The sequence below is a fragment of the Pelecanus crispus genome, chromosome 6, assembly GCF_030463565.1.
Source record: "Pelecanus crispus isolate bPelCri1 chromosome 6, bPelCri1.pri, whole genome shotgun sequence".
In the NCBI taxonomy this organism is placed as follows: domain Eukaryota; kingdom Metazoa; phylum Chordata; class Aves; order Pelecaniformes; family Pelecanidae; genus Pelecanus; species Pelecanus crispus.
In genome coordinates this window covers 65,683,044-65,708,830 of record NC_134648.1, presented here as the reverse complement: position 1 = coordinate 65,708,830, position 25,787 = coordinate 65,683,044, and the positions used below count along the sequence as shown (strand labels likewise).

The following is a 25,787-nucleotide window of genomic DNA, read 5'->3' as shown; positions in this document are numbered from 1 at the left end:
TGCCTGGTCCTGCCAGTGCTGCAGGCAAAGCCTCCCCGCCACACGCAGATAAACAGCTGCCCTTTATCTGCAGCCACACCGCAACCGCTTCCTCCCGGATTACTTAACGTACCATTAGAAATTAATTAAATGCTTCTGCGGTGAGATAACAACAGGAAACGGCTGCTCCAAGCAGCTCCCCTCCCTCGCGGTCGGAGGCTCGCAGCCCTTTGCTGCAAGGGCTGAGATTTAAAGCCACCAGGTGATGTTTGTTCCTGCCTTCCGGGCTGCTCTTGGGCCAGCGTGGCCACAGCGCAGGGCCCAGCCCAGCAGCCAGGATCTGGCCCGGAGCATGAGCAGGGAAGGGTATGTGGAAAGGCAGCCTGAAGTGAGGGGAGAGGAGCTCCCAGCGCTCCCTAAGCGCCACCTAAATCCCTGCTTACTTGACTTTGGCTGCCTGCGGGATGTCTCGCAGCTCCTCATGCAGGCGGAGGACTTTGGGATATTTCTTTTCAACGATAGTGATGAGATAGTGCAGAAGGGTGATGTTCCTAGGAGAGAGGAGAGGTGAGGTCAGCGTGGCGGCACCATGGGGAGCCGAGAGCTCAGTCGAAAACCTTGGTTAAATCCCAACCCTGGTAATGAATTATTTTTGGATCTCTGCAAGGGTGCTGCTCACTGCCTGTCTGGGGACATGGGATGAGTCTGTCCCATGCACAGCCACAGCACAGAGCAGCCTGGTCCCTGCAAGCAAGGGCCCTCCACAGGAGGGACCTAGGGGTGGTGACTTGAGCATCACCGCTCCCATCCTCCATTGTCTTTACTGATGGATGAGACCAGGCAGGTTTGAGACCTGACCGAGCTCCTCTCTCTGTGCACAGAGCTCAGTGGGGTAGAGTGAACCAGGTGATGGCTGCGGCAGCTTGGGGGAGCTGCAGAGGGGTTCCCATGGAGAGGAACCCCTGGGACCCCTCCTCCGGCCACTGTGCCACAGCACGATGACTCTTGGCTTCTCAAAGGGGGAAAAAAGCATTTGGAGGATGATGCTCCCAATCAGCCTTGGCTGCCGTTCAGCCAGCCCAGGAAGGAAAGCCTCCATCGATCCCCATGCTGATCTGCAGCTCAGCTTCCCTTGAAATCTGTCCTGCTCCAAAAATGGATGCTTGCATCATTGGATGTGCCAGATGGGGCGGCAGGAGGGAGGGGACCGCTCCCACCTACCCACGTCCCAGAGGCAACACTAACGATCCCTCCATTCCCCCAGCATCCTGGGGGCCATGGATGCTATCAAGGATGAGAGCAGGGGCTGCTCACTTGTCAATGCTGGACTTGGTGTCTGCGATCTTGTTGAGGCTGGAGATCTTAAATCCAAAGGCGTTGCCCCTCTGGCCTTTGTTCATGTAGTTCCCGAAGGCCAGGACCACCTCCAGCAGCTGCTGGAGGCTGCTGCTCTGCAGCACTGCCTTGGAGCCGGCGCGGATGGCTGAAAGCAGAGAGGGGTGGGACGTTACCCCCTGCCACAGCAGCTCACCAGACCCCTTTCCTTGCAGCAACCCCTTTGGTGCCCCCATGGCCAAAGAGTGACCACCAGCTCCTCCCTTCCCCTGCATCACTGCAACCTCCATGCGGACCAAGCTCGCCCTGGCATGGAGGGATGCTCTTCCTACGAACACTCCCCGTGCCAGCACAGAGCCCCTTAGCGACCTTAGCAGGTCTGGTCACTTGCCTTCCACCTTGGGTTTGACTTCTGCAACTCTCTCTGCAAACTTCTTCTTGAAGTAGAGGGACTGCAGCCTTTGCTGATAATGGTTTATCCTGGAAAAAAACCAGAGGTGCAGGTTGAGCTTCGCTTGCTCCAGGCAGAGCTTAGTTGCTCTGTTGCTTGCAGCTGTGCTTACAAAGCACGCTTAAGGCACGGTGATTAAAAAATAATGACCGCATTTCTCCCTGAAACTATGCTGGGATGGGAAAAAATGACAACTGAAGCTACAGCTGTCCTGGAGTGGATCCAGGTGGGGTCTTAAGCACATGCTTAAGCCTATCCTTAACTCAGCAGGTTCAACAAGTGCATTTTTACACCCTATTGCTATGAACAGTTCATTTATGACGACTCCTTAGCAAAGATGCTGATAAAGTCTGGGCTCCTGATGGCTTTGTGATGAGCTGTGGCTGGACGCAGGCACACCACCTACTAACACTAACAAAACTGGACCTTCAGATCCTCAAAATGATGGCCTGGGCTGGAAAGCCACCAACACAGCCCAATCCAGCCCTTTCCTGGGCAAGTTAGGGACGGCTCTGCTCATGTCAGTTGTATTTAGGCTAAACAAGATCTCACTTGTACGCAAATGGCAGCCTGATTTAAGTCATTTGGACCAAGGACCCACGGGAGATGTGCTCACAGACAAGGCCATGGGCTACGCTGTCGTTGTACTAATCAGAGGTGACAAAGACATCACACTTAGTTACAGACCACAGGGCAAATTAAAAAGCCACGCCAGAGATCAAGGGAAATATTTGCATTAGCACATTGTGCTTTCTAAAAGATGAAGGCACAGGAGCAACACTTGGGCAAGAGACTGAAGAAGAAAGGTGACCTGCAATAAGAAAGCTAATTCTGAGCATCTTCCAGCCCTGAGGGCTCAGGTCTGAACTTCACAGCTCCGTCCTGCCTGCCTTTGACACTCAGCAACTACACGGTGCATTGCCCCGGTGTTCATCGGTGCATTTCTCAGGGAGGACAGGAGTGTTTCTATTTTTGATCTCCCAGTATGATCCCAGATTGTAAAACTCACTAACTTTGCAAACAAGTGACTTGCTTGAAGTTCAGCTAAGAAATTCAAAGAGCTCAATGCTCAGTTGGATTTAAATAAGGAGCTTCAAGATTTTAAACCAGCACCTCTAGAGGATGTGCATGCAAAAGATAAGGTTATTCATCCTTGAAGACTTCTAAGCCTCAAATGATTGCTACCAGGAGCAGGAAGAAATGACATTTCCTTTCAGTCTCATATATTCTCAGGAGCCCCAGGGATGAGTCATTCCTGAGGTGAGGAGTGGGACTCATCTACACAGCAGGGCAAAATTTACATACATCAGTCTTGAGTATTCATTAGGATATGTTTGTGTGAAGGGGAAAGGAGCATCGTGTTATCATTCAAACAGCACTTCCCACCTGGGCCACAGTGGAGATGATGCAGTGGATGCAGTGTTTTGCAGAGTTGTGCCAGACTGAGCTTCTCTCCCCCGAACGAGAGGGGAAATGTGTCAGGACATGACCTGGGAAGCCAACACCTCTCTCCAGAGGATCCATCTTCCCATCCCACCCCCCTGCTCTGTCCAGCTGCTGCTTGTCTGGGATGCACAACCCTGATTTTAGGAGCACAGCATGACGAGCAATCTTTATGAGTGGGAGCACCTTGCTTGCCCTCCCGTCCATTTGGTCCACTCATTTCTTGATGTGAAAACCAGTAAGCAGGGCTTATTTCCCAACCAGGCTCCACGAAACAGCCACCTCGTGACCAACCTGTGCAGCCACTGGCCAAAACACATGTCCCCTGTGCCACCGACCTGCTCATTTCGAAGAGGAACCGGTCAGCCTTGGCCATGCGGTCCAGCTCGTGCTTATGCTCTTCCAGCAGGTCAATATCACCCTTTTCAGGAACAAACTTCAGGAGCTAAACAAAGGAAAGCACACTGGTGGACATGAGGTTCATGTACACTTTTTCAGGAGCAAAATGGTGATTTAGTCGCTTGAATCTACTGCCTTGCAGTATGTACAGAAAGTGACCCGAAGGCACCTATGAAGTGTTACCGCTGTCCCTGCCACCTCCCTCCTCTTACCCTATCACATTAGTATCCCTTGCTTCTGCCCTGCCATCACTATGCTTTTACAACAGATATACTTCATCTGCTCCAAGGAGGTTTCGACATCAACTCTGCCAGAGATCTGAGAGACTCTCATTTGCTGCAACTCTACCTATCTGCAGATGGAAATTTTGTGCAATGAATCCTCCCATGTCTCTGCTGAAAGTGCAATTACCAGCTCAGCTTTAAGGATAGGTGAATAAAATGCTTCCCAAGGGATTCAGAGGGGTGAAAAATGGGATTCCCTTTTTGAGGACTGCACAAACGCTGAACAGGCTTGCAAAAATAACCCCCCACTGAGCATGAACTTCAAGCCACAGCCACAAAGTGGGCAACTGGCCCAGCCTCGGGGTCCCAGTGCAGACCTGGGTACAGGCATGACACGTGGAGGCCATGCTGCTCCCAGTGCTGATGCTACAGCCGAGCTGCTTTCCTGTTGCTCTAGCCCACTTGGGTGGTTTTTCAACATGCGGTTGGTAAATAATTTTGGGCCCCAATACACTTCTTAAAGCTGCAGTTTGGTCCTGAGCTCCTTACACAGTGTGGTCTCAGCATGAGGCAACCATGGAAGAGCACAAGACATGATGCCCACCTGCTCCAGCATGTCTTTTGGGAGGTCCTCCTGCTCGTCCATTGTCAAAATCGCTCGTTTGATCTCCTCGTTCGAGAGTTTCAGTCTGGGAGGTGGAGGGGAAGGAGAGTTATTCCCAGCCCAGCAATCGGGCAAGGTTCAGGAGCATTTCCTTACACACCCATGCACCATGAACACTTAACTCCTGTCCAGCAGCAGCATCACAAATAACACTGTACAGTGTATTATGAAGAAGGATGTGCGAGAAACCTGGTAGGACCGTGCCCTGCCAAGGCACAGCACAGAGCAGCCCTGGCCCTGCTGCGAACGGGGGTCAAACCCCACCAGCCAATTCCCTCTCCCCGCACCGCAGCTGCCAGCCCCTATTTTATAGTATTTTGTATAAGTATTGTTAAGTAGTACATTATATGTGTATTAAAAATACATAACTTTTATATGTAACTCTTGCCCATAGCAATGCTACTCCTGCAGTGCCAGCATCTCTGAGGGCCATGGAGCCAGCGGGGGTCATGCTCCCCATTGGCAGCACAGCCCAGCCCAGGCTCAGGAGTGCAGCTTCTGTGCTGCTTCTGAACCCATTGACACAACCCCTAAGGAAAATTCGGCCAATTTCTGCAGCTTTTCTTGGATTTGAACGTTGCCTCCCCCACCTCTCCCAGCTGCTTTTGGTTGGAGTCTCTCTCTAGGAAGAAAGAGAAAGGAATCCAAAATTTGGGGAAACGGATGCTCAGCATCCCAGGAAACCCATCAGGTATTTTTTTGGAGGGGTGGGGATTCAATGTGCTTCGAAGTGTAATGGGTTGGAAACCAGCCCCGCCTCTACCTTTTTCTTCCTCCACGTAACAGGAATTGAAGATGTAGCCTCAAACTGGAGATTTCTAAAAACACAGACCATTGTATCACAGCAAGCAACAACGGGCTGGTCTTCACCCAGCAGCCTGCATGGAGCTGAGGCAACAGATAGATAGAAAGATGCCCTCAGCTCTTCCTGGGCTAGAGCAGCTGTTAATTACAGTTTAATACATCTGTAGCACTCCCCGTGACCGGTCCCTGCAATGACTTTGACTGCAAAACCACACATATTTTTATTAAAGGTTTTTGCATTGTAGTTGATAGAATAATCTAAATGCAAAAGAGGGAAAGCCCAGAAACTCCTGCAACTCTGTCTGTCAATACTGTATCCCGTGCCCAGCTTGCAGTGATGGTTAAAGCCATTGCAGTAGATACAGTTTAAAAAAAAAAAATCCCCTGTTCTTGCATGTAGGGAAAAGTCACACAGTTGAGAAGACCCATTCATGGGCTTTAAGGAAACCCATCACCCCAGTCTCAGTGATCAGCGCTGCCAAAGGATGCTGAAACACTGGATGTGGCTCAAAGGAATGAGCTGAAACCAGAAACACATCCTACGGCAGGATGTGAGACCTTGTGCCAACCCGATCAGCAGATCAAAAAGAAGATCAAGAGCTGACATGATCACTCCAAGTAATCAAACGAGGAGGGTATTTTTCATCCTGGCATCTCTTCAGAGAGCAGACTGAGACCATGGAGCTGGCTTTTGGAAGATGAAGCTGAAGCTGGAAGGGTGCTGATCTCTAAGACCAGGGTAGCAAGGGCTTGGTTTAGCTTGAAATCTTTTGCTCAAACTTGAAGTGAAGGATTAGCTTCATCAAGGCTGCTGGATCTTACAGACCTGGCAAGTAAATATTTGTTCCTTATGAGCCCATGTTTCTCATCCTGTACCTGGTCCTCTCCCACCTTCTTCTTGAGGGACCCCTCCAAGAGAGGGTCTGTTAAATGAGGAGTGAGTTAAAATCTCACCTCAGTCAGGGGAAGAAGCACAAAGGTTGCACTGAGCAGCGGCCAGGACAATTGCTAGGGCTGCCATACAAGGAGCAAACCCAAGATCCATAGAAAATGTCCTCTCTGCTACTTGCAGTGACGAGCAGCCATGTCCTGGGGACACCCTACCTATGCCATACGAGGGCAGTGGCTGGGATGGACATGACCTGAGGTGGGATATGAAGCTGCAGAAAGAACTCCTTTTACACCCAAGTAATCACATGAGAGCTCAGACCGCCAACAAATGTCACATAGGTCCTCACCCCGGTGAAAAGCAGACACTGGCTGGGTTTGGACATTTGGGGGATCCCTGGAAGGCAAAACTACTGGAAGAAGGGGGCGGCTAGGCAGCTACCCTTCATCCGAAGCCAAAGCAAACACCTAAAGCACACACTTTCCACTGTGACCGTCTCCAGGAGGGTGGTGAAAGATGAGGGTGACTTTTGTAAGCCCTGCTCATTAAAAGCAAAGTCAATAGCAGAATATATTTAAAAAACAAAAAAAAGAGGCTGAAAAAACTTTTCTCAGGAATCATCAAAACCCAGTGCCAAGAACAAGAGCCTGCCGCGGCATCGGCAGAGAGCAAGCACGAGGCGCCAGAAGAAAACAGCTTCTCAGACAATTTGATGGGAAAGGGGCCAGTGAAAGCTAGAAGCTTATCTATAACCACAATAATTATCATTGTTGGCAGCAGCTGTCGAACGCGAGCTGTCTGAGAGGAATGGGGTCACAGGACTTGCTGTCACAGGGATTTAAAGCCAGCAGCCTGCCGATGCAAAGTGACAGCTCGCCAGCCTGACAAGCGCGGGGCTATTTTGTGTGGCTTTTGTAGAATCCCGCAGAGGACGTAATAAGTGTGAAGGGGAAAAACGAATTCCACCGGGAAAGGGACGCGCCCTCTTGAAAAGCCACATTGATTTGAGAAAAATGCTCCACGCCGCCTTGCCGGAGAGAGGAATCAAACAAGCCATTCACCGCCAGCACAGGCAGAAAGCGATGGAGCAAGGGCTTGATTTGCATCTTGCAGAACGCAGCACTAAAAATACACACACGTACACAGGGAGCAAAAGCAAGGACTTGGTGGGTTCATGGAGGAAGACCTGATAATGCACTGACATCGCCAAAGCATTCTCAAAAAAAAAAGAAGAAAAAAGCAAGCGTTAAAAATATTCTGTGCTGCATTACAAGCTGGAGGAAAATCCAGTGATCTCACTGTGCAGTAATTTCTCCCAAAGCAAGGGAAACAGGCAAAAAAATAAATCTACAGAGAGAGATAAAGTATCTCGCTGGCTGTAATCTTTCCACGCTGCAAGCCAGACAATGCCTGGTGAGCTTACAAATGTCTGGGCTAAATCAGGGGCCATGCTTGCAGGTCCTTTCACATGTGAAAGTGCTCATCCCTGTGGTGGCCGCGCGAGTGAGGCAGGAGAGCAGCAGCCTGGCTGCAGTGAGCTACCATGTGAGACCAGTCCCTTTGCAACACCGGGACCAGGGACCTGCTGCTCTGCCCAGCTCAGGGAGGGGCAGCTGGGGCGGGCAGAGGCGAAAGGGTTTGCCCAAGGTCACACCAAGTCTGCTGGAGATGCAGGGGCTGGATCTGAACCCACCAGCAGGATGCTTGGGCTTCATCCTGACACTGCCCTTCCTTTTAAGCCGCTTGGCATCAAGAGTAAATCGCCCAAAAGGACTTTGGGAGAGAAACTTGACTGTGGTCCCTTGCAGAAATGGGGGAAGGAGCAGATTTGGCTGCTGCTGCAGTGCTAAGAGAAATGCCTTGCTTGGCTGGCCCCTCTGCCCGCGTGTCCCTGGGAGTACCATGGGACAAACCCCAAAGCACCTCCAAGGCAGCGGCTGGTACAAGCCACTGTTTCTGCAGAGCCACTCGTCCCCGCAGGGCCCCAGTGCTGTGGGACATGCCTGGGAAAAGACGTGTGAGTCCTGGGGACCACCCTGCAGGGCAGGTCTGATCCTGCTTCTCCCCTAGGAAATGACCCAAAGGGGAGGGCAGACAGACAGTGGCCTCTGTCGTGCCCCATTTGTGGGATTAATTACTGGCGACTTGTTTCCAGCCATCGCTTTCTTGGAAGAGAAAGATTTGCTGTGAGATGAAATTAAGACCTTTACTCAATAAGACATGCAAGACGCCTTTGAAGTTAAGTGCTGGGTAGCTCCCCTTCCCACCAAAGGGGCTATTTGCGTGCTTAACTTTCAATTATACACTTAAACCTCTAGCTGAATTACACCTAAACCCACGCTGACTACGCTCAGCCTAAGTATGCCGGGGAGCAGCCCAGCCAGTGCCCCAAATCCAATCGCTTTACTTGCTAATAGCTGGCTACCATAGATGTACTCATTTGCCTGCTGCTTTAAACTCCGCTTTCATCATCATCCTTTTTATTTGGACTGCTAGAAGTATGAAAATCCCCAGAAGCAACCCAGAGCAGAGACAGCCATAAACACAGCAATTTTACCACAGAATGCTGCAGCACATGGCTTGCTGCACTCATTGCTCCCGCTGCCCGTGGACCACCTCTGGGAGAGCTTGAAGATGCACCAGGGACTGAGTTACCCACCCAGAGGGTTTTTTTTTTTTGCAGACATCAGCCTCTGCATGCTTTTAGGGAAGGAAACCAGCCAGGCTGGCTAGGCAGGGCACCGGCTCTGCTGACCCACGGTCCAGGAAAGCACAGAATTTGGGCACTGCGGCTGCAAGCCCAACCTGCCAGCGATGCTGCTCCATCCCAGCTGGACCTGAGTGGCACAAAAGCTTCTCTGCTTCCAGGCAGCAGAGCGAATATTTCTGAATGGAGCTATATTTTACTGCTGTTGTGTGGGTTTGTTTTTTTTTTTTTTCTGGGTGAGTCAGAAACAAGTGGCATTTTCTGCTGCTGTTTGGGATTTTTTTTTCAAGTAGCTACACTGATGGTTGATCCTTTCAGACCACCACAGCCTGGCTTCTCCTTTCTCAGAAGTCAGTCTTGTTGGTGTAGTTTATCTTGCCAAAAAGGCCTTTTTGTCCTCTTGGCAGCAATCTGAGGATTGGATTAAATTGCTGGTAGCAGTGCTGAGCCTGCCTGACGAGGGGCGTGCGGGAGGCTGTCATCCCAGTGGGGCTGGAAGAGGGGGACATCCCTTTCCCGAAATCCAGGGCACCTGTGTAGGCAGCCAGGCCCCGGCTGAATTACGCTGCTGCTCCCTGCACCCTGCCAATACCCAGCACTTTCCCCAGCCTCACAGAGACCCCCTTCAGCTGCCACCAATGAGCAAACAAAACCCAGGCTGAGGAAGATAAGAGGTGAAATCAACCCTCCTCCCACCCCCTATAAGGGCTCACCGCGTACCCCAGCCCCTCTGGGACTTTCCAGGGACACCCAATTGCCATGTACCCGGTTAATCGCATCTCCCCCCCGCGCCATGCTGCCAAGGACAGTGTAAGGCTACAGCTGGGTCAGGTGTTGCCGCTGGCTCTCCTCCCATGCTGGCTCCTGTCATTAAACCCCCCTGGGGATACAGAGCACCCCCCCAGCCCAGGGCAGGTTATCAAGCAACCCCCCACTCCCCGGAGGGCGAGAAGGCGTTAACTGTACCTGGAGAGGAGGATATTGCAATTCTGAGCTCTCCGGCCATCTATGACCGAAAGCTCCTTGACTTTATGCCGGGAACTCAAGGTATCATCGATAGCATCTTCTTTCTACAAAAAAACAGGGAGACAAAAAAAAAGCCTGGAGAAAAGCCATGGAGAAGCAAAGACATTTAGTACTCTCAGCACATAGCAGCACGATACACAGCGGACCCCCATTAATCAGGAGTGTCACCACGGGTTACGGGTAAAACCCATCGCCTGTAACTGAAACACAGTAAGTCGTTTCATAAACCACAGCTGGCTTTGAAGCCACTGGTTAGAAATGTAAATATTTTCTCAGACAGGGAAGATTTAAGAATCTGCAAACACACAGGCGCTGCTGAATAAATAAAGCCGGGCTTTCTTAGCATACATATTTGTGATACTTCATTAAATCCTCGCATGAAATATTTCATTACGGGCTGCTGCACACACTCAGCATCACTCTTGTTCTTCACCCCTGCTCTGAACATCTGCAGTCACCCTTCACGCATCAGTCCTCCTGAGCAAGCTAACCAATACAAGCTACCACACTTGCAAATGTAACCTGCAGCATTTGCTGCTCTTTCAGGAAAATTCTCCCCAAACAAGGGATTTGGAAAGCAGGAATCAGTGTGGTATAAGCACCAACATCTCCTAAGCAGCTTAAATACATTACCTTCAAATGAGGAACAACATACCAAATTGCAGTTGCGGGCGAATGGGCAGAGCTACATAACGGCAGTCTTGCAGGGTTGCCCAAGGGGTTCATGTTGCCCCCCGGTTTTAATTCACCGTATCGCATGTTTTAGTAAGGTTAATCAATTAAAAGCTGGCTATTCAATCCTTCTGGAAGGGACACAACCTGGAGCTGCAAGGTCCCATGTGCTACAGATCTGCCCTAAACATTTATAAGCGTGGGAGACCTGGCACACAGCCACTGCATGGGTTGAGAGTGAACACAGAAGTTCCCATTTTTTACTCTTTTTCTTCTTTGAAGGAAAACCAGCTATGAGAAGCGGGAAGCTGCCGGGACAGGTGGCATAGAGCGAAGGCAGTGGCAGGTGAAAGAACATGAGCCCCAAGTCACCTACCACCAGCTGCCCCTCTCGTCTACCTTGCCTGCTCTGACCTCGATGAAACAAGAGAGCTTCAACCCATAGGTATGAGTTTATTTATTTCCATCTTTTGAAAAGTGAAAATGTTCAGGGGTAGGAGCTTCTCTGTGCTAAGGTGCATCTGAAAATTCAACCCCTGGACTCAGAGGCTGGCTTTGAGGTCTGGCCAGACAGCAGAGAGGGCAGCTTTGTACTTACCAGCCTTCCTGGCATCAACTTTCAAGTTGCTCCTCCTGGTGATTTTTGTACCTCTCTGATTGAACCCCCACTTTGCTGCACGTTAACCCCTGCAGCACTGCACATGTCCCTCGCGTCCCCAGCCACATGCTCGCCCTGCCCTCACCGCTCGCAGGCAATGGGCTCCTGCCAATGCTCGCTTACCTGTCTGGAGTTACCGTTCACAAAGAAGTCCTACGGCCATAGCAGAAGCATGGAAAAAGGCAGTAAAAACACATGCAGTTCAGTGATCTCAGCGAAACCAAAAGGAATCGAAGCACAGTCAAGGGGAGGTGCTTGGCAGCACAGGGAGGAACTTGGGGTCTGCCAGCGCCGAAATTGGGGGGATGCACATGAAAATGTGGTGAGGATTAAAGGATGCGCAGAAGGGGAGGGATGATGGGAGAGGGAGGGGCAGCTTCATGAATGGATCAGGCCACGGTGCTGGTGTGCAAGGAGGTGAGGAAGGGACATGGGATGAGGTGGGAGGATGCTGGCCAAGCCCTGCCACCGCTCTGCGTGAGAGTCAGCAAGTGCTGGCCCAAAGGCACAGCACATCTCAGCCCACCGTGCCGGGGAAGAAAATTGCTAGTTTTTGTGAATCCGAGAGACTGAAATGCCAATGTGACTGCCAGGAAAAACAGGGCTTTCAAGTGGAAATAACGAGAGGCTCATCCCAGAGCAAATCTGGCCACAGCAAAACTTTACCATTTGCCCTGGCAACACGTTTCCCCTTGATTTCTCCTCCGACAGGGACAACCCCCCTGCTCCAGGGCTTGGCAGCCTGGTCAAATGCCACCCCAACACCTCACTGGTGCCACGCTCCTCTGAAGACCTGGTTGTCCCGCTGGGCTCCCCCCACCAGACTGGAAGCACATGTGGCAAAGCCAGCACCACACACGTGCGTGCACACACATACACACACGAGGGCTTTCCCTCCTCATTCCCTGGGCTACTTTTTTTTTTTTTTTTGTGCTTGGCTCAAGAGACCATCCAGCAGCTCTGTGATGGGGTGGGAGGTTTCAAAAGTGCATAAATGGTTTGTTTTCATTTTTTTTTTAGTAAAAAGAGAAGGCAGGCAGTGAGTGGAGGAGGTAGGTGGGTCCAAATGCAGCTGGTTTACAAGGACGCTTCCCTCCAGCCCCTCTGTGCCAAGGTGGCCAATGGCCCATGTGCCTCATTTGAGCTGGTCATCTCCAAACACAGCCCATCACTGCTGCCTTTTTAAAGGCAACCTTTTACGCAGGTTTTCCCCTGACCGGCTGCTGAGGCTGGGTCAGCCCAGGACCCACACATGGCTCTGGGCAGGAGGATGGGAAAGGGCTCCGTTAGATGCCACCAAACACCTGGCCTGGGGAACCAGCACCTGCCTGGGGCTGAGCTGTGTTGATCACAAGTCCCATGGCTAAAAACCAATGCGTCGGGCTTTCCTCAAGCTCACAGAAAATGTTGTGTCCATGAAGCAGAACAAGACATGCCAGGAGGCAATGGAACTTCAGCCAAGCAAAGGAGCAACTGACCCTTTCTTTGGCAGAAGGATGGGCACCCATGGGGTGCAGTGTGGGCACCCTGGAGCGGTGCTGCACTAAGCGGTTCCCTGAAGCAGCGTCGCACTCATCTGTGTAGAAACATGCGTCCAAGAGCTGCCATGACCCTCCCTAGAAGCAGAGCTCTGGCAATGCCACCACAATGGGGGCTTTGCAAGGCAAGGGGGGACCTACAGACCCTGAATAAGGACACCCAAGCTGCCACTGCTCTACTTCAGGGACATTAGATGAAAAACCATACAATTCAGCTGGACGTGAGGCTGTTGCAAAGGCAGAATTAACACCGTGGATCAGTCAAAGTTGTAAAGGATCGGTGTTTCATAAAGTAACCTTCCCAGCAGGCTCCTCCGTGCCCGACCCCTGTTGCCCCTGGCCCCTGTGCAGGTCACTCTCGCTTGCATGGAGGAGTTGGATGCTTTTCTTCTTTCATCCTTTTTTGGGAGATGAATTCTTTCCCAGCTCACTGCTAAGCCTGTGGTTCAACAATACATATTTTTTCCACTTGGGCCTGGCTCTTTTACATCACTCACCACTGCAGGACTTGCCAGGACTGCCCTGGCTGTGTCACTGCCGCTTGTCAGCATCTCTCCCAGCCTCGTCCCCTTGAAGGCTCTCAAAACATCTCTGATGAAGGTGCAGATCCCTGTATAGCAAGCACATCTAAGCCCTGATGGCCCTAGACTTGCTTTTCTCCATCATTGCATGCACGTCCTTAAGCAGCTACCCCCAGTCCTGCTGGGTCCTCATACCACAGCCCGAAATGCAGAGCTCCTGCAGGTTTTTCTGTTTTATCTATCAAGATTGGTAAACACTGGTATCACACACAGCTGCGGGGCTGAGCCCTCTGCCAGGGACAGGGACATCTGCAGAGCTTCGGCAGGGAGGATGGGGATGATATGGACTCTCCTGACAGCAAGGGACAGGGATGCTCCCAGGCTGAGCCCCAGGAAGCCCAGAGGGCTCCTGTCCTCCCTGCACGGAAAGGGCCTTTCCCGAGGGCTGCAGAGCTCACTTTATAGCCTGCATTTACATCCCAGCCTGTGACGTGGGAAAACCATTTAAAGAGATGCTTAAAATTAAGTACATCATTAAGTCTCGGGTCTGTGCACTACTTAGGGATTCTGAGGCACTATGGCAGTAAAAATAGCCAAGTCCTATCAACAGCAGCCCCGCCACAGCTATTCGTGGGGGGTATGAGAGCTCCCTGCACCATGCGCACCTCTGCATGCTGCCCCCAAACCCTCCTGGGACATTTCGGCCACAGCGATGTACTGCCTGGCCACGTGATTTCGGAACCCCGGTTTGCTCAGGGCATAGGCAGGCAGCCCCCCATGTCCCACGTTGTGTCTGAGAACAAGTGAGAGGTGCAATCACCAAGGAAGTGATTATTGGCCAGGGGCTCAAGACGGGGAGCAGGGAAGAAAAATCCCTGCTCCTCCGCTGCTTGTTCAGAACGGAAACCAACTTTTGCTACAGCTCAAAACTGCTGCAAATTATTAAGGCATTAGTTCATCCTCCTTCCCTGCAGGGACAGGCCATTCGCATGGAGCTCCCCCAGCCCCACACCGTATGTGAAGTGCCCCGTGGTGTGTGTGTTATCTCAAGAAGTGTGTCTAACTCTGCGTGCTGGTGTGTGCACAGCAGCTGTCTGCAGAGCCGTGCTGCCAGCAACGCTGGGGCATGCAGCCAGGCACCCCCTCTCCATGCTGGGACTGCAAGTGGGGACACCCTAGGGACTCGGAGGTGAGCAATCATGTGCCCTCAGGTCCAGGGGGATGTATCCCATCACTCGACTCGCACAAAACGGTGCTACCATGAAGCCTGGGTGAGCCACAAGGAACTTGTGCATCATGCTCCCAGGGTGGCTCCAGCCCCAGCAGCATCTCACGGATGGGATTTCACCTCCTCTTTCCCAATCTCCCTTCCAGACACTCTCACAGCATCTTCTGCCAGTCCCATCCCAGTCCCTGGCTCACACGTTCAGCTCCCTTTTGGTCCTCATTCCATCTGGGGTGAAAGCCCATGTCACAGCTCTCCTTGCAGCATCTCCCCCTTCTTGCTGGCCCTGAACCTAACCAGATGCTTCACCCAGCAGGACCTCGGCCAAGCCAAATTATTTTTAACTCCTGCCTGGCAATAATCTGCAGCACACCGGGTGACTCACGGACTCAGGCAGGCAAGCCAGAGGGCAAACCATCCCACTGACACACCAGGTTTCTATTCTTGCTTCCCTTCCATTTCCATCTCATCTTCAGATGTGCCCTTCAGTAGGCACAAGTCAAGCTCCAAAGACACTGGGCAAAAGAGCCAGCACCATGGTCACCTATTCCTGAAACACATTGGGGCAGCACATACCTCTCTGGTGCATTACTCTTGATATTTGCCCTGCTCTAATCTGCCCTGATCTTTCCCTCAATTAGCTTCTGGAAGAGATTAAACTCTCACGTTGCCTAAGGAGCTTATGCGTCAGGTCCACTCCTTCCCAGCACCGTCCCTCTGCCTGAGACTGGCAAGAGTGGGACAAGCTGTTCTCTCCTCCCAGCAATGCATCCAGACGTTCAGCAAGTGAACACGACTTTTTCGGCCTCTCTCCTTGCTTTTTCTCCTGCCTTCTTGAAAAACTCATTGCTTTTGCCCATCGTGGTCCTGCCTGAGGTAAAATAAGTGTCTAATTTTCTTCGTGTGCTTTGATGCCTTCCAAACTGGGGCCATATTGCTTGAGCAGGAGATTAAAAAGCAGAGACTTTTGCCTGCAGTGTCATTACTTTGGTTTGGGATTTGCTTTTTTGTTCAAAGCTCACATTTTGCTCTGGGCTCACTACAAAAATAAAAGAAGAGATCCACCCATGGTAGATGTGGGCAAAACTTAGTCCTTCTTGGCCAGAGAGGGATAGAAATTTTCCACCCAATACAGACACACAAAGCAGTTGCTGTTAAGAGTGATCCAAAAATATTACCCAACCGTGGCCACATCTGGGGGCTATTTTCATACATTCCCTGTCTCTTATTTTTTTGTTTTTTGGTGATCCCTCTTCATGACACACGTGGTCAGGTGCATGGGCAGGGGCGAAATCAGGCATACCGAGCCATGAACGGCCACTTCAATGCAAAGGCACCGGCATGCAGATGAGAGGATAAAGCAGATCGAATCCATCTGGCAAACACAGCATTGGTATGAAATAATGACGGGAGACATGTTTTGAGACCACAAGTGAAACCGCGTGATCTTGTAACAGCGGCGCCTTGCCCAGATGTCCACATGCGCCCCAGGCCAGCCGTTACCTGCTGTCTTTGGTAGGCGGAGAACGTCCTTTCCAGGTCTTCGAGGTCCAGGATTTTGAACACTTTTGCGTCATCTATGTCGGTCCACACAGTGCCTGCCAGTTTGTTCTGCAAGACAGCGGGAGCATTGCAGGTTGGAAGTCCCCTGCCCACCTGCCCTTACATCACTGGGCAGCTGTCTGGCACCTCCAGTTTCACTGCCTGAATTATTGCCCGGCTTACCTCTGGCAGCTTGGACCAGTTGAAGGACTTGAGGGCATTCGTCGGCTGTGGGATGCTTTTCTTCTTGAAGGCCAAGCCCAGTGGTGCTCCGGGGGGAGGCATCACCCCATCCAGGGGTGGGGGGCCGGGAGGGGGTGGGGGACCGCCTGGAGGGGGTGGTGGTGGGGGAGGCGGTGGGGGACATCCCCCTGGGGGTGGCGGTGGTGGTGGAGGGGGAAGAAGGGATCCGGGAGCTGGAGAAGGTAAAGGGCCACCAGGAGCTCCTGGTGGCAAGGGAGGTCCTCCGGGGCCGGCAGCACAGATCGCCCTCTGGGAGAGAAAGAGGAGGGGGGACCGGTCATACAGAGCCGGGGGATACCACTCAAGAAACACCCCCATCCCGATTTTTAATTTTTTGGCCAAAATTTAACCAGCACAGGAAGCACTCAAAGGCTTCAGCACTCCTGACTGAGGTCTGATGCAGCTGGGGAGGCAAAATCACCCCATCACCAGGGACGGACATGTTGGTGGTCCCCGCAACAAGCACCTTTCTCAGCCCCCTGGGCAGCTCAGTCTCCAGAAATCACCCCACGGTGTTTGCGGGGGGTTTGGGACTGGGCCACAATGGGGAGGAGGTTTGGGGCCTCACCCTGCTCATCTCGTGGAGCTGTGCTGTGAGATCCGCCACCTGCTGCTTGACCTGCTTGTGCTCGCTGGACTCCTTCTCCAGCTTCTCCTTCATCTTGTTCAGTGTCTGCATCATTTCTTCCTTCTCCTGGGCCTTGGCATCGCACTCCCGCTCCTTCTTCTCCAGCTTCTGCTGAAGCTCGCTGTGCTCTGAAACAGCCCCACGAGACCACTTTTGGGTGACAAACACTCCCTTTTGGCAAATGGCAGCGCGTGGGGGACTAAGCCTCATGCTGCCCTGTGGAGAAGCTGCGCAGTTAAGAAAAGGGAGCATGTGCTGTGCCTTAATACCCTGGCCAGGGCTTCCCCATGAAAAAATGAATCTCTCTTTTGCCTGTTTCCCTTGTGAGCCCCATGGCATGATATTGTCTCAGCCAATCAATAAAGCCTGCAGAGTCATCCAGCTAAATACATGTGTACATTATCTGTTTAGTTTACTGTGCATGCCAAGGTTGAAGTTAACGCTGTATCTCTCTCCATTACTCACCTTTTCGCATTTTTTCTGCTTGCTCTTTCCACTGTTTCACTTCATTTTCATTGACTAACCTAAAAAGAAAAGACAAGTGGTACAATGAGACAATCCTACCACAGTAAACAAGTGGCCATCACCAGCAAGAAACACAACTGAACAAGCCTGGGCAGTGGGATTTAAGGCTCCCAAACTGGTATTTCCAACACCTCCACTCTGCCTCCCCCCGGCAGGGTTTTGCAGGCTGGGATGCAGTGCTGTCTCAACAGCCCCGGGGATGCTGGCTTGTCCAACCAAGGAGCAGAAACATCACTGGGTGACAGCAGGTTGTGAATAAGGAACAGTGACAGCAGCAGTCAGGGGAAATAGCTCACCAAGGACACAGAGCTTGAGCTTAATACACCTGCACATAGTGCTCAAGAGGTCAAAGTGATGCCAGCCTGGCAGGGATAACCCCTAGCCCTGGCCCTCTCGTCTGCTGGAGCAGGAGGCAGCAAAGCTGTGGTGGCTCGTGCCAGTGCTGCTCAGCACCCAGCCCCGGAAAGGCAGGTGAGCACTTACATTCGGACGACGTTTTTAATATTGAAGTTTTCCAAGGGAGTGGCATCGGGGTCCTGCCCTTTGTCACTCTGGATGACGATTTGCTGCACGATCCTGTCGAGCAGCAGCCAGTACTGGACAGTGTTGCCACTTCTTTTATCTGAAGGGGAAGAAGGGGAGAGACTGAGGGGAGCAGCAGGGAGGTCGCTGCTGTCCCTGGGGAGGAGATGTGGGCTGCCAAGCCCCCAGCAGCTGTGGGTTTCCTCGCCTCCCCCAGGACTCACAAGGCATTTGGAGACAGTGGTGCAGGATAGACATAAAGTGCGGGTACGCCTCAGTGTGTGTTAGCCTTTTCCTCGTCAGCTCAAACATCTGAGTCGCACTTTTGGTGTCGATGTGGACCTGTGGACAGGAGCGAAGCGAGGTCAGGCCATTGGACTGGCAATGGCACCACCTGTTTCCCGAGTCTCAGCTCCAAACCCCAGGAGCCATGCTCACCCCACGCCTGATGGACAGACAAGCCCCACTGCCCTGCAAGGGGCAAAGAGTTCTGGTTGGCAGCCAGGAATGAAGCAGGCTGTTGGATGGAGGCTGCAACAGAACAGGGCAAGAGGAGACAGATTTCCAACCTCCAAATTTTATCCAAAAGACCGCACTTCATCCCAGGCCATGTAGGTGCTTTTAAAAGGAACCGTGACATCGAGTGCCAGTGTCTGCATCAGCAACGTTCGTACTCACCAGCTCAAATCTTTTGGCAAACTCCAGTTCATCTTCATTTCTAAGCATTTCGAAAAAATCTAAGTGCCTGAAGAAAGAAAGGGGGGAAAAAAAGACTGTTAAAAGTAGAAATGAAGGTGACAATTAATAAATCGCAGGCAGCCAGTCTGGCAGACCTTCCAGAGCAGCCCACTAGCCGGCAGCAGCCCAGAGACAAGCAAGACTTGAAACATCAACTGGATATTCAGTCTTGAGCTCCCAGTCATTACAGCCTTTCCAAGGAGTCTTTTGGGACAAGAAGAGGAGGAGGAGGGCTGGCAGCATCCCCCAGGCCCACAATGGCACACCCTTCCTGGCTCAACCCTATACTGGAGTACAGCAAAACAGCGCCGGGCTTTTTCCTCTCCCTCTCTGGTGACAGCAAAGAATTTCCTCAAGAGAGGCCAGATTGATAGTCTAGACCCACATGTCTTCCCCAAAGGCCAAGCCTGGAAACCAGAAAGCAAGGGCACAAGGCAAGGGCAAAAATAACTGCCAGGCTGTGAGTTATTACTCACCGGTCAAGGGTTGAATTTTCATGCTCTCGTAGTTTATCAATGACTGGCTGGATCCCAAGCATGAGAAATTCATATCTCAGGTGGAGTCTGAAATCCAGGCTTTCCTGCAGGGGACAGTTGTGGGGTCAACACAGCAAGGTGCATGTCCTTGGAAACTGAAATCAAACTACTGAAATCAAAACACCCGAACCCACCAAAACACCTCCCTCTCCAAGAGCCCCAGCGCTCACCACGCCTGCCCCTTGGCTCAGGACTGCGTTGATGAAGGACATGATGGCTGTCTTGAGACTCACTTCATCCCGATACCGCCCTGTGCTCTTGTCCAAGTCATTGATCAGCGTCTGCCAAACATGCAACATCAGTTAAATGTCCAGTGACAGCCCCAATGCTGCACAAATGGCCAGGGGATGCATGCAGGAACAAGTCCTTGTGGTGCTCCTACAGCCCCCATAGCAGCCCTCTGGTGATGGATCATCAGCTGCTGCCTGCTGTAATGCAAGCCCACCCCAGCACCCGTTTTGGCTAACATCAGCCTATCCAGATGTGCTAGAGCCTTACAGAGCTGCAATCCCAGTGACCCTGCACAAGCAGGCATTTTTTGGGGGGGGGGAGCCTGCTGCCTTAAATAACTGGTTCCTCACTCTTTGCTCAGCTGCACACCTCATCAGACATGGTTCTGGAGTAATTCCCAGAGTATCTAAGTTGCACATGGCCATAATAAATCATTTGCAAGTGGCATTTACATATCCAGGAGGAGGAAGGGGCAAGAATACTGAATTTCGGGAGCCGAGGGGCGAGTCAAGACCCACCTACCTGAAAACGAGTCCGTTCGCTGGCATATTTCTGGTAGTGCAGCATTGCCTCCAGTACCTTTTTGTGGCCGCCAGGAACCAGGCACACAGCGCCCATGATTTCCAGCACTGCCACCTTCGTCTTAATATTCTCCGTGCTCAGACTCTGAGCGATTACATTAATACTCTCCGAATGGGCCAGGACATGAGCCCGACCCAGGGAGTTGTTCATTAGTGCTTTTATACATCCAATGAGCGAGGTATGTATTCGAGACTCTGCTGTCTCATAGTCCATGCTTTTGAGAAAGTTCAGAATACACGACAAGCCATCCAGGTCGATGAACCGGGTTACAAACCTGCCAGAAAGAGGCTTTTTAGCTTTAAAACCAAATGCTGAAGGACCCTTTTAACCTCACACAGGTTGTTTGTCTGTTGTTGTAAACCCAGAACCTTCTTATCTATTTTTTCCTGGACTTTGGATAGCAGAAAGCCTGCAGACTTAGAGCACAGGGACAAGGTTGTGAAAATCTTAGCAATTTAATCTGTGCCTGGTAGCACAGGCAACCAGGCATCATCTGCACAAGGTTTCCCAGAGCTAGGAAATTTGGAAGAGGACCAGCTAACCCAGTCATAAGCACAAGCCCCAAGGTGGAGGTTAGGAGTTTGCAGCCATGCTGCAGCAAAACCTTCCCAATCCCCAACCTGAGTCTTAAATCCCACTCACTTGGGACAGTTTTGCACAGGTCTGGAAGAAGCTCCCAAGCCCTGGAGTCACCTCCTTGTCAGCTGCAGGCACCCCAACACTAGCTGAGCCCATGATGCCTGTCAGACTTTCTGCCTCCTGCTACCTCTCCTGCCTCACCACCCACATCCTTCTCCTCCCTTAGGCACATCTCACACATTTTAAGGGTTTTCTGATTTTTATGATGACTTATAATGCCGCTAAATAGAAAGCAGACAGCAAACGCACAGCAGTCCCCCAGGCAGATTCACTAGAGCAGCCAGACATAACACTGCACGCTGCTCACACATTTTAAGACCTCCCTGCCCGATGCCATCCAGGCTGGGTGTATTCTGGTTTGGCAAAAGGCACGGGCTCGGAAAGCAAATGAGCCAAGAACATCCCAGCACTGGGATGATTTTAATTTGAAACAAGCCATGCTGATGCGCAGCAACAAAAGGCTTGGGGAAAACTGATTTCTCTGCTTCAAAGCCTGCTCTTCTTTCAGCCGAAGTCAATAGGAAATTTGACGTTCACTTCCCTGGGAGCAAAAGCAGGTCCAACAGGTAAAATTTTCTATAGACCCTGCTGGAACCTTCTGACTTGCAGTGAGACAGACTTGTAAACCACCTTTAAGGACTTTGCAAAGTTTCCTGGCTGGGTACCAGCCCTGCTCCCAGGGCACTGCAGGGAGCCAGCACCCAATAGGTCCAGGTTTCACAGAAATTGGGTGCTCACCCTCAACCCGGGGAATTTCTTACCAAGTACCATCACCAGAACCATTGCAAAAGAGAAATGGAAGAGGGGAATGTATTTGCAAGTAATAGCAAATTTTTTTTCTTCCATAACCAGACCAGGTCATGCATTTCTTAATGAAACATTTTCCTATCAGAAAATGTTGACCTGAGTCATCTTAAAGGTTTTGCAGATGTGTGCATGCAGACTCCAGAGAAACCGAGTTTAGGAAAAACTACAGACATTCAGAAAGAGTCCCACCCTTTCTTTATCCTCCCCATCAAAACCTCCTAGCAACATTTTTATTTTTTGCATTTCATTAGAGCCTGAAGATTCATGTGATTTTATTCCTTTAAAAAGTGCAAGAGAAATTGAAGTTGAAACAAAGGGCCTGGTTGACCAACAAAAATAGGATTTTTTTTTAAAAAATCAATCTGGAAGGAATTTTTACATTCTGTTCCAGTAAGAACAAAAGCAAATTTGAAAAAAAAAAAAAAAGAAGTCACCTGATTTGCCTGAACAGATGTGACGGTCCCGGTGGCTCTCGGCCACTAAAAGGACCGGGGAAAAGGAACAAAATGACAAGAGGTGAATCGAAAAAAGCAAGTAGCATTTCAGGGTCCTTGCCTCCCTCATCCTGCACAGCCCCCATTTATATTTCTATTTAACGCCCTGCTCCACCAGAGAACTCAAATCCAAAGCCATGACTGCAGTGATAAAGCCAGGAAACAGAAGGGAATTGCCTCATTGGTTTTGTCCGCAGTGCAGTCTTCAAACTCTCAATTGTTTTATTTCTCTCCTCCTCATCTTCTTTTTCCAAGGCTATCAGTGATTTTCTCTGTGAAAGGAGAAAGGCAGATGTGAGAGGGGAAGTTTCCCTGCGAAGCTTGTGCCCGAGGAGTGGGAGCGCCTGCCGCCTCACCATGCCAAGCCATGGGGACAGAGCTGGGACCCTAAACCGACTGGAAGTCTCAAAGTCCAGATCCTTATGGCAATTGCAGGACTCTGGAAAAGGGGCAGTTTGAAAAAACCCCCATGGTCTGCAAAGAGACGGCCTGGGCTGGGGCCAGCAGGATGAACGTGTCGCTTTAGGCTGACAACGCTGCCTGCAAGCACCTAGACAACTTGCTAGCACATGTAAAATTAGGCTGCGAGTGTTTGGGGCATCACAAGTCAGCAACACCCCAACCCACATCAGCTTTGGAGCGGTGTTGCTGACAGCCTTGCATCTCCCCAGCCACTTGGGTTTTGTTTCAAAGCAGCGGGAAACAAACATCGGCCGGTGCTGAGTGAGGCCACAGGAACCCAGTGCCCCCTTCCCCAAAACGGTCCTCACCGCCAGCAAGCTCTGGCAAGACGCCAGGCTTCATTGCCCTGAGATGACTGGGACAGCTGGATCGCCACCTTGAGAGGACACACTTAGTATTGTCCTGGGTGATCATTAAGTTCCAGAGTTAATGCCCTGCAGGTAGGAGTGGTGTCATCCCAAACTGCTGACCTGCAACTCATCCAGACAAGCCCATGTTGGAGAATGCTCACGACTGTCCCCCTGCAACCCTCGGACTCAGAGCAGTGAGAGGGAAAGGCTGCAATTCAGGAGAGGAGCATCCCAATTCATGGGCTCTGGATGTAAATCCTGGCATGTCCCCTACAGCCCACAACCCTCCAGGAAACACACCTTGTAAAAGAAAGAGGTAAATAAGTACATCACAGTATCCCACAAGAAAGTGTCCAGCTGAACCCTGCTCAGACATGCTGCAGGTGACATTCAGGTGACATGAATCTTGATGTGTTTCCAGAGGACAACCCCAGGGCTGGAGGGGGCTGTGAGGATGCAGGGGGCTAAGCCAACGCTAACTGGGGGTCCACAGAGGGAAGGTGCTAAACTGGGGCAGGGGAGAAAGAGGGGTCCTTTAGCCTCCAACATCCTGCATCTCAACAGGTACCCCTGTGCCCCTGCAGAGGAGGTGGGGGGCTCAGGGGACGCCCCGCAGCCTGGAGGGGAGAGGATGCTGCATCCACGCTTGGGGTCAGCCAGGTGGATCCTGCCAACCCTGTTGCTCCCAGGTTTCCCAGTGCAACCCACCAGTGTGCATGTGGGCTGGGGACAGTGGCTGTGTGCATGGGATGCCCTTGGCATCTCCCACACCGGATTTCGCTAGCGGGCTGGTGCTGGGGGCTGGGACCCTGCATCCTGCAGCTCTACCTGGGTAGCACAGCTGCCTGCAGCCCCAGGCAGGCACAGGGTACGGCTTGCTCACCCCAATTCATGCAACCAAGGCAACAGCTAAGGCAGCATCCCGGGTGCTTCGTGCACTACCCAATGGCACTGGGCTGTCAGAGGTGTCAAGGTGAGCCCTGCCAGCACTGGCTGAGGCTAAGCCAAAGGAGAGAGAAAGGGTCCCAGCAGATATAAAGAGCTGCGCTGACCCCTGCATTTAACCCAGCTCCTCTTCTGCAGCATGTCAGGGAGATCAAAGCCACCCCCCAGGCATCTGACAGGCTTTGATCACAAGCTCTGCTCAGGCTCAGGGCTTCGTCCAGCTGGCAGCCCGTGGCCAGTCCCGGGTGTCCCTGCTTTCCTGAAGCACGCTCCCTCCTGGCTCGCAGACCCTTGCTCGCCCCTCTGTCCGTATTCCCCCACCCAGCCCTACCTTCCCTGTCACCATGTCCCTGTGACAGCAGGGCAAAGGGGGAAAAAAAAAAAAAGAAAAACGATGCTTTTCTTTTTTGTTTTCCATGCTGCTCCCACCCCTAGTGCAGTGGCCATGAACCTTGGCACCTTCAGCCTCTGAAAGCAGGACTGAGGATGGAGGGGCTCTGAACTGTGCACCCTTGCAGTAAATACAACTGTGTTTCCTACAGAAAACAGCACTATTTCTGTCTTGCTTGGCACGATGTCAACAAGAAAGTATTTCATAAAATTGCATCTAAACACGCACGTCCCTTGTGGGACGGACAACCCGCAGCGTTGTGTTTCACCGTGGCTGCCCAGCACAGAAGGGTGTCTCGGGAGCAAGGTGGTAGCAGGCATCCCTGAAAAAGCACAGGAGCTATTGGCTTCAAAGGAACCACAGCAGCTTGATGCCCCAGCAGCATTGCACAATCGGACAGGGTCTTTAAAAACCAGCCTGGTGGCTTTATATGGAAAGCTCCTGTTCGCCATCCATCTCACAGCCTCCCAGCCCGGGGCAAGATGAAATGCCCTTCCTGCCATAGAAAATGCCTCTGTTTTCCAGCTGGACCTGTTAGTCTAAGGGAGGATATCCTTAAATCCTTACATCAAGGGTTTCTGAATGGCTGGGACAAATCACAAACTACTGCCAACTCCAAATTATCGAGAGGTCTGCAGACCCAAAAGGCTGAAAAACAGCCAGGTCACAACTTTGTGGCTACAACACTCATTGCCCTCTCGGGTGTGATGCTGGCCATGCTGCAGACTGTCACTGCTGTGCTGCTGCCCCATGTGGGGTTCACAAGCGCCAAAGCACTGGGGAAATACTTACAGCAGCCATTGAATTCAGCTGATCGATATAAAACTCCGGCCAGCTGGTGGCTCCTTTATTTTCTTCCTGGTCCTGGATGGGGAGTGGAAAAAGTGAAATAAAGACAGCAGATCAGTAGAAATAGCATAGACATCCCCTGCCTTTCATGACCAACCACCTCTGAGGTGCCCTTGAGCTCTTGCATTACTTCATATCAAAATAAGCTTGAACTTCTACATTCTGAGCTCACCATCAACAGCTCCAGCTATGGGAACATTACCTGATTTATTGAACTAGCATACTTTATATACAATCTATGTTACACCATCTGCCTGTGACCAAACTCTGCCCCAATGATACTGCATCAGTCTTGTGGTTATCAGCTTCAGAGAAACTGCACTGAAATTTTACATCCAGATTTCTCTTCTACCAACTCTACAGTGCCCCTGAAGTTTTGGCTGCACAGCCTTGATGAATGTGCTTTGCGGGGGGGGAAAGTCTCTTACTAGTAATGAAGAGTGAATAAATGTGACATGACCTGGGCTCCACTCTTGGAGCAGGACCATGACTTACCAACATCCTAAGAGAGACTCCAGGCACAACAGACAACTCCTCTGGGGACTTTATTAGCTGTTAGGAGGGAACATGCACTTGGCAATGTTCCCTGTTAAAACATGTCACCCCTGGGCCCATGATCTGTGACACTGAATCATGCAGAGCCTCATTTGGTCATCCTGGTCTACAATGCCCTGCATCTGGCGGGACTCACAAGGGGTTTTCAGGTTCTACCATGTTCTTGTAGGACATGACTGAAGGACCTCTGAGCCCAGCTTAGATAAATAACGC

General features: G+C 51.4%; 1 protein-coding gene across 4 annotated transcripts in view; it reads right to left on the bottom strand.

Annotated features, from left to right (window-relative positions):
• DAAM1 (dishevelled associated activator of morphogenesis 1) overlaps window positions 1-25,787 on the bottom strand; it is a 57,387-nt gene that overhangs the window by 6,078 nt on the left and 25,522 nt on the right. For 2 of the 4 annotated variants that reach the window (XM_075712132.1, XM_075712133.1), the window contains exons 3-20: window positions 24,963-25,034; window positions 22,200-22,294; window positions 20,023-20,356; window positions 19,440-19,550; window positions 19,210-19,313; window positions 18,674-18,740; window positions 18,220-18,337; window positions 17,957-18,095; window positions 17,414-17,472; window positions 16,891-17,076; window positions 16,261-16,553; window positions 16,039-16,146; window positions 9,862-9,965; window positions 4,436-4,520; window positions 3,547-3,653; window positions 1,706-1,794; window positions 1,294-1,462; window positions 423-530 (exon numbers count right to left, since the gene is read on the bottom strand). In XM_075712132.1, coding sequence (XP_075568247.1) covers window positions 423-530; window positions 1,294-1,462; window positions 1,706-1,794; window positions 3,547-3,653; window positions 4,436-4,520; window positions 9,862-9,965; window positions 16,039-16,146; window positions 16,261-16,553; window positions 16,891-17,076; window positions 17,414-17,472; window positions 17,957-18,095; window positions 18,220-18,337; window positions 18,674-18,740; window positions 19,210-19,313; window positions 19,440-19,550; window positions 20,023-20,356; window positions 22,200-22,294; window positions 24,963-25,034 — 2,348 coding nt within the window. Of the gene's footprint in view, window positions 1-422; window positions 531-1,293; window positions 1,463-1,705; window positions 1,795-3,546; window positions 3,654-4,435; window positions 4,521-9,861; window positions 9,966-11,374; window positions 11,405-16,038; window positions 16,147-16,260; window positions 16,570-16,888; window positions 17,077-17,413; window positions 17,473-17,956; window positions 18,096-18,219; window positions 18,338-18,673; window positions 18,741-19,209; window positions 19,314-19,439; window positions 19,551-20,022; window positions 20,357-22,199; window positions 22,295-24,962; window positions 25,035-25,787 lie in introns of all 4 variants that reach the window. The other 2 variants (XM_075712130.1, XM_075712131.1) reach the window with 2 other exon arrangements.